The sequence below is a fragment of the Magnolia sinica genome, chromosome 19 (genome assembly GCF_029962835.1).
Source record: "Magnolia sinica isolate HGM2019 chromosome 19, MsV1, whole genome shotgun sequence".
Classification (NCBI taxonomy): domain Eukaryota; kingdom Viridiplantae; phylum Streptophyta; class Magnoliopsida; order Magnoliales; family Magnoliaceae; genus Magnolia; species Magnolia sinica.
The window spans coordinates 67,872,144-67,881,066 of record NC_080591.1 but is presented as its reverse complement, the minus strand read 5'-3'; the positions used below and the strand labels follow the sequence as shown (position 1 = coordinate 67,881,066).

General features: G+C 39.1%; 1 protein-coding gene across 1 annotated transcript; it reads left to right on the top strand.

Annotated features, from left to right (window-relative positions):
* The first annotated feature begins 227 nt into the window (after positions 1-227).
* LOC131235196 (dof zinc finger protein DOF3.5-like) lies at positions 228-1,928 on the top strand. Its single transcript, XM_058232342.1, has one exon. The coding sequence runs from the start codon at positions 249-251 to the stop codon at positions 1,140-1,142; it is 894 nt and encodes a 297-aa protein (XP_058088325.1). The 5' UTR covers positions 228-248; the 3' UTR covers positions 1,143-1,928.
* Positions 1,929-8,923: the final 6,995 nt, after the last annotated feature.

The following is an 8,923-nucleotide window of genomic DNA, read 5'->3' as shown; positions in this document are numbered from 1 at the left end:
CCTACGGCCCAGTAATAAATAACGCCTTCCCTTCCTGTTAACGGCTCTGGAACCGCCCACGTCTTCTAATCTCTCGATACTCGATCCAAACATGCACATGCACATGCACATGCATATGAACATGCTCATGTAAAAATATACATAAACTCTTCCTCTTTCCCAAAAACCTCTCTCACGTTGCTCTCTTCTTTCAATCAATCTCCTTCCTTCGCCCATTGTTCTAATCTTTAGGAATGAGGTGAGAGAAAATGAACCCATGCCATCCAAGACCTCTTGTAATGGACAGAAAATGGAAGGCTAATATGGAGTTAGCCCCTAATTGCCCTCGCTGCGACTCTTCCAACACCAAATTCTGCTACTACAACAACTACAGCCTCACCCAACCCCGCTACTTCTGCAAGGGCTGTCGACGATATTGGACTAAAGGTGGCTCTCTCCGCAACGTACCTGTTGGTGGCGGTTGTCGTAAGAACCGACGCGGAAAGTCTGTGAGGATATCAACTGACCACCGTGTCTCCGTCGGGAATTCGAGTTATGGACGTCTGATTTCTGAACCAGATTGTTCCGTTCTTGTTGCCAATGATCCAATTAGGAATTTTCGCCGATCGAATGAGAGCTCCATGGTTCCTTCAACCGACACGTTGAGGTCTGATTCTTCGACCATTGACTTGGCGGCCGTCTATGCTAAGTTCTTGAATCAACACTCGGAACCTGATTCAGGAATTCCTGTGCCTGAATTTCTAAATGAATTCGATGTGTCCTCATTCGATGACTTGCCTAATGCTCCTTCAGATCCAAATCATCAGCTACCAGTACCCATCCAATTCCCACATGAACAAAACGTCTTCGAGTGCCAAGGGACACATGATCCCATTCCAGGAAATTTTGTGGATGAATTTGTTGGGAGTCAGAAGCATCAGGTTTCAAACATGAACATGATCAGCAGCCTTGGGTTGGAAGCACTGCCGGCTGAAGGCGTTGTTCACTACATAGATTGGTCATCAGATATTATGTGGCAATTACCACAACAGCAAGAGTTGGGATCAGTTGTGGAAGATCATCTCAATCTTCATTCCAATCTTCTAAATGGTAGTTGGAGCTCCTTCAATCTACCATCCTTTGATGCTTTCTCTAGGCCCTGAGGTTGTATTAATGTGGCCACACTTACCCTTTCTTTTCCCACTTCCTCTTTTTTTTTTTTGGCTCCTTATTAAAGTTACATATAAACAAGGAAAGTAATTCAAGGAGAGAGTCTGATACACATGTCCATGGAATGATCTGTGGTGTAAACGAGTAGACATTGATACTCGCAAAAATTACAATAATATAACGGATTCTCTTTTGGAAGCTATCTCCTTCTTTCTTTCTAAATCATTCTTGTTTCTCTGATGATCACTATTCCTGTCTTCTCCTTAATCTTTTAGAGCTATCAAAACCCATGATTGGTTGGATCTGCCCCTGGATGGTCCATGCATCAATGATCCCCCAGATTGAAAATTCCTACCAATACAATACTGGGGTTTTCTTTTTATTGATTCAATAAGAATTAGTATTGAAGGGTTAGGATTTTTCCAACAGCCTTTTTTTTTTTTTTTTTGCATTTGCATCTGCCATCCACAGTGGGACCCATCAATAATAATGATTTGGATCGATGAACCGTGGAGCCCAGCCTACTTGCAGAAAACTGAAAGCCAGAATGGATTGTCTTGTACCAACAACAACATTAATCACACAAGTCTAATATATTCATCATTCTTATTTAGTGACAAGCACATGCAAGATGAGTGGCACTGACGTTAATAGCAGTAAAATAGCGACGGAGGAGAAATTATCTTCTCGGAGTGTTTTCTTACCCAAACTTAGATTGATTCTCAACACATCTCTCAATCCATCGTGAGTTGCGTCCAATATTCCAAAAAATTGGCACAGTCGAGTTCAGTCGTTCCTTTAACGGTCTAATTGTCAACCTCGACCATTGGTTAGTTTTGGCCCACTTTTCTTTGACCACCACGAAAATCCAAACATCATTTGCATCCAATAAATGTCATATAAACTGGTCCCCATATAGATCGTCGAATGGATTGTAAATTCAACAGAGTCCATTTCATAAAAATTATGTCTCCAAACAATCATTTTCTGGGTATTTTCAGAGTTATAAAACTCGATTTGTTGAGTCGAGTCGAGTAACTCAGATGAGGTTTTGTGTGTATTTTACAAGTTACATAATAATATACGAATGATCGTAGGTAAGAGTCATAGTGAGTCAAGTCAAGTTTCATTGACCTTTTTTTTTTCTCGAGTAGGCTCTCCTTTCGCTTTTCCAGAGTCTTGATAAAATCTGCTGCAGTCAAGTCGAACTCAGCTAAGTCGATTTTCGTAACTAGGCTATAAATGGGAAGGCCAATCTTTGGAAGGTTAAGATCCTCTGATCACGGCGACCTTTTCATGATGGCCCATTGAATAGGCCGCCATCCAAATTGATGATTAAATTATCTACATGTCTTGATTAAAATAGCCTCAAAATGGCTCCATTCCAAAACCTTGTCCACTTCACTTATTTCCCGGATTCGAACAGCTAGTTCATCCTTATTTTAACTGGACTGCCCTCCACTGGTACCAGTACCACCATAAGCAACCATGGTACAAGCATGGTTTGCTTGACATCTAAGGCTTCTAATACGTGAGCCCCACTATGATGTGCATCCACGTAAAAAAATCAAGCAAATCCAATCACAGGTAGGCCACATCATAGAAAAAAAAATAAAAATGGACAATTGCCTTTTAAAAAAACCCTAAAATTATACGTTAAAAGCCCATGTGATGATTGGATGGGATTGATTTTTGGGTTGTCCCATTTCCATAGCGGTGCAACCGTGCAACCTATTTTGGATGGGTTGCATGCCATACACACACTCTAAATACAATTTGGAGGCTTCCGGGGGCAACTCTGGCCCACTCTATATAATTCGACTTATCCTTTCTTTGGGACATCATGATGGGGCTCACCTGTTGGATGGGTTGGATGTCTCACACACACACATCATATGGGCGTGTGGCGGTGGTGACTCTTCAACGTGTACATGGCATGGTTTCACGGCAGCTCAGTCTGTAGATCGAGCATAACCCAAGACTGCAGTGGGAGGATGATAGTAACTATCTGATCCTTCCTTGGAATTTAGATCCCCGATAAGTATGTTACTTTTAACCATCCATTTGATAGCCATTAATCGGATGGTTAGGATGGTTTCATCAGTGTAATTCTAGATATATGCTCCATCGTGTACTCACAATTTGGAAATTCTGGATAGTCAAAAGTGTTGGGGACCACGGAAGCACACATATTAACCATGTACTCCAATCGTGCAATAATTCAAATACAAACAATCTGATTTTAATGTGCAAAAACCCTTGCGGGAAAAACTTATTGTACAGAGTGATAGTAATGCACTATGAAAGTAGAAAATTACAAGAGATAGATATTACGTTATTCGAACAAGCCTCGAATCTCTCTTACAAGTCCTTAAAACCCTTTGGAATAAATTAGAAAGCTCTGAGATACCTCTATTCCCGATTACATCCATATTTATAGTTTAAATGAGAATCACAATTGAAATAAGAAACAAATTTCATACTTACGCAACTCCGCGCGATCGTTCAATGGCACTTTGATGGCATCGACAGACTATCGATGACATCGAATATCTTCAACGTCATCAAACCAAACACTAAAATGTTCCAACGATAAAACATGGATTTTTCAAAATTTTCTGATGGCATCGAGCAACCTTCGATGGCATCGAAGTCTTCTCGATTGCATCAAGTTATCATCGATAGATCTGTTGATTTTCATATCTGAAGACATCAACAACAATATCCACAATATCTTCAATTATCATTCTTCATAGATTTTTTTTCTCATCTCTAATTTCGTCTTACATTATAGCTCTACCATTACTTCTCCTGCACACTCCGTCTTCCTTTTACGCCTTCGCCAAGTTAAGAGAAGTTGCACGAAACTTGAACTTCTCTATGGGAACCACCTTAGTGAGCATGTCCGTTGGATTCACGCTGGTGTGAATCTTCTTTATAGTCACGCCTCCTTCCTCAAGCATCTATTGGATAAAATAATGACGAACATCAATATATTTAGTAAGTTAGTAATAAACATAATTTTAGCTAAATTGATCACGCATTCAGTGTCACAATTAATCGGTATGGCCTTCTGCTGAAGCCCTAACTGATTTATTATCCTCTTCAACCAAACACCTTCCTTTAATGCCTATGTCACTGCCATATACTCAGTTTCAGCCATGGAAAGAGCCACCATATACTAAAGTTTCGACATCCAATTAATTGCTCCACCCGCTAGCGTAAACGACTAATCGGAAGTCGACCTTCTAGTATCCATACTGCCTGCATAATCAGAATCCATATAACCTACTAACTTGGCCCTTAATTTCTCAAAAGATACGTACCTCAAATGTATCGAAGTAGCAATTTCACCACTTTCAAGGATTAGATATGTATCTGCTAACAACACCCACTGCATGTAAAATATCCAGTCTCATATAATCTATGACATACATCAAACTGACAACTGCATTCGAATAAGGCACTCGAGACATATCATACGTTTCTTCATTTATTTTAAGACACTGTTCCGAAGAAAGCTTGAAGTGAGCTGTGTGGGGAACGCCAATCGGTTTTGCCTCGTCCATCACATACTTAATTAATACCTTTTTAAGCTATTCAGCTTGAGATAACTAAAGTCTGCTCCTCTTCCTATTTTTGTGTATATCAATGCCAAGAAACCTCTTTGCAGCCCCGGATCTTTCATCTCGAATGTCCCTGATAACTGAGTTTTTAGTAAATTGATCTCATATATGTTATGATTGGTGATCAGCATATCATCAACATACAACACCATGATAATAAACTATCCATCACTCAGTGTCTTGTAAGAGATACAATGATTATATTTACTTTTAGTAAACCTCTGACTCACTATGAAAGAATTAAACTTTTTATACCACTGCCTAGGTGACTGTTTCATGCCGTACAACGACCTCTTCAATTTGCAAATCTTGTTTTTTGCCATTTTATTTCAAAGTCTTCTGCTTACTCCATGCAGATATGCTCTTTCAATTCCCTATACAGGAAAATAATCTTCACATCCATCTGCTCCAGCTCGAGATCATATTAGGCAACCAATGTCAACATAAATATGATAGATACTTACTTCATCACAGGTACAAATATCTCCATGAAGTCGATGCCTTCTCACTCACCATATCTCTTCGCTACCAACCTTGCCTTATACCTATCCTATTTCTTCTTAAAGATTCCCTTGCACCCGATTTCATTACGGCCAACGAAAAGCTCCACTAACTCCCACACCTCGTTCTTATACAAGGAGTCAATCTCATCACCCATCTTTACTTTTCACTTTTCAGCATCTAGCTTCCTAAAGGGTAGACAGATCCCCCTCATCTGTAATAAGGGCATGTGTGATATTTGAGTCATTCATATATCTTACTGGTAACATGTGATCCCGTGGCGGATTCCTTCTCACATGTTGGTGCTCCACCTGTCATTGTACCTGTCTATGTCTTTGTCTTAGCTTGTATCTCATCTCTGTCTAATTGAACGTTAACAACCAAATTTTTTATTTCCTCATGCTCATCCTTACAGAACAATGATCCTTTGTCGAATTTGACGTCACGGCTAATGATGATTTTTCGTGTAACCTAATCATACAGCCTGTACCCTTTCACACCACCACCCTAGCCAACAAAGATATATTTCTTGGCTCTTTAATCCAGCTTATCTCTCTCAATTGATGGTACATAATAGTAAATATCACAACCAAATACACGCAGTCCTAAGTAGTCTACCTATTGACTAATCCACACTTCCTCTGGAATTTTACATTCAATGGCCATAGAAGGAGACCAATTCACTAAGTAACAAGCCGTGTTAACGGCCTTAGTCTACAGGTCTTTGCCCACTAATCATGCATTGGGCCCTCTCCAAGAGAGTTTGATTCATCTGCTAAGCCACATTATTTTGTTCTGGTGTGTGGTGCACCATGTTGTACCTTACAATCACTTCATCTTTGCAATACTTATTGAATTCTAAAGAAGTGAGTACCCACTGTTATTTGTCCTTAGTACCTTCACTTTTCACCCTATCTGGTTTTCCACCATCGCCTTCCACTACTTGAAATTGATGAAAACATCGGATTTATTTTTCATAAAATAAACCCATACCTTCTTAGAATAGTCGTCAATGAACTTAATAGATCATAACAACCCTCTACTAGAAATCACAAGCGACGACCCCCATATATCAGAATGTACATGATCAAGAACACCCTTACATACATGTGTTTCTGAATTTAAAAGATAATCTTGAATGTTTAACATATATACAATGCTCGCATATACTTTAATCAAAACTTTTAAAAGTTGGAATTAAACAACGGTCAGAAAGTACCATCATGCCCCGCTCGCTCATGTGGCCCAAGCATGCATGCCACACACGTGCAGACATGGAATCCGCTATAGCCACTGTAACTCCACCTGAAGTGCTTTCTATCAACCTGTAAAGATTTTCGTTCCTTTGTGCCTTCATTACTATGAGTGTCCTCTTTGAAACTTTAAGGATACGATCAAAACTGGTGAATTTACACCCAAGCGCCTCGAGCGCTCCAAGAGATATCAAGCTCTTTATCATTTCAGGAACATGTCTCACCTCGGTTAAGGTATGCTCCATTTCATCAAACATTTTGATGCGTACCAATCCAATAACCATAATATTATAGGCGTTATCATTGCTGATAAATACCTAGCCACTATCACACTCTCTATAACTGGTGAACCAACTCCGATAAAAAGTCATGTGATATGATGCCCCAGTATTCAAAATTCACTCATTCCTACGATCATCGTATAAGTGTCCGACCATAGACACTGACAACACATTATAACCACTCGTACCTTCATAAGATTCTGCAATGTTAACCTCCCTGAAAAAAGTCCCTGAGTTCTTTTTCTTAATCTTAGGATTTGTGCAATCCTTCTTCATGTGCCTGGATATCCAACAATTCTAGCACTTTAACTTCCCTTTGCCCTTGCCCTTAGATTTGGACCTCGATCGAGAAAATCTATTGTCCCGCTTAAAATTTCGTCCCCTCGTAACCAGTGCATCAATAAAGGTGCCCACATCACCACTTTTCTTTCTCATCACCTTTCCTTGAAGGGCTAAGATAACGATATCAACGCTAATGGTTGATCTAGCGATGCATAACGAGTTCTTGAATGACTCATACAATGTCGGGATAGAATTTTATAGGACACATGCTTAATCCTTATCTTTCATCGTTTCTTCCACATCTGACAATTTGTAAATAATCTTGTTAAAATTACTAATGTGGGCCTCAACATCAACCCCCTTTGTCATATTCAAATTAAACAACTGCAACTTCAAATACAGGCAATTCTCAAGAGATTTCTTCGTGTAAATGTCCTCTAATTTTTCTCATGTACTTGTTACAGTTTTCTCTCTCATGACATTATAGAGGACCTCACCTATTAGGCACAATTGGATATAGGTTCTTGCTTTCTTATCCATCTTGTTCCATTCTTCATCTATCATAGATTCTAATCACTTCTCAAGGAGTGCATCATCCAATCCTTGCTGAACTAGGATATCGGTCATCTTGACCTTTCATAGTTTAAAGTTATTTTTTTTTGAATTATTTCTCAACATCAAAGTTAGGATTTGAAGCCATCAATATTATGCTTTCAAATTTAATCTGCGTCCCAATGTTTACTCTGGTAGCACTTGTTGGGGGATCGTAGAAGCACATAGAGATGAATCAAGCAAAGTACTCCAATCACACAATCATGTTCAAACACAAACAATCCTATTTTAATGTGGAAAAACCCTTGTGGGACAAAACCATGATACAAAGTGACAGTAATGCACTACGAAAGCAGGAAATTACAAAAGATTACCCGATTCACACAAGCTTCGAATCTCCCTTAGAAGCACTTGAAGCCCTTTGGAATGAATTAAAAAGCTCTAAGATACCCCATATTCCCAATTACACCCATATATATATATAGCCTTTATAAGAATCACAATCGAAATAAGAAATAAATCCCGCACTTACACAATTTTGTTTAACTCTGCCCGATCGTTCGATGACACCTTGATGGCATTGACAGATTATCAATGGCATTGACAGGTTGTCAATGGCATCGAACATCTTCGATGTCATCGAACTAAACACCAAAATGTTCCAGTGATAAAACATGGATTTTTTTCAAATTTTTCCGATGCATTGAGCAGCCTTCGATAATATCGAAGTCTACTCCATGGCATCAAGCTCTCATCCACAGACCTGTTGATTTTTAGATTTGAAGACATCAACAACATAAAGTAGGTTTTTAAAAGGAAATTCTAGATAGTTTAAAGAAGCTTTAATTTAATTTTATTTTAAAAAAACCTTGTTAAAGTGCAGGTGGCCCGATAAAGAACCAAGAGCAAGGATGGGCACATGATAGGGTTTGAGAGCGCACTAGTAATTATGAAAATGGTTTTAGGGATGCTACCAAATCAATTGCCTTAGTATGCGTCCAAATCAGTTCCATTCAATCAATCATATTCTACCACATGGCCATCTTTTTATATTTAGCATATACATCTAATATCATATGTGTTGTCCTGAGGCATTTGCTATCTATGGTTATGGACTGTGTGCACTTGTGTGGAGGTTTAAAGGGAAGTTTCATATGTAATTGTAGCCTACATATGGGATATCAAACAATCATCACAGTTAGTTTTTAGGACAGCATATGCGCCACAGTCAATTTGATCAGTCGGTGCCCTCTTCATGGGTAAGAACCTTACCTGGATG

What these genes read in the sequence shown, in the direction of transcription:
- LOC131235196 (XM_058232342.1), top strand. Translation starts at nt 249, where the DNA reads ATGAACCCATGCCATCCAAGACCTCTTGTAATGGACAGAAAATGGAAG.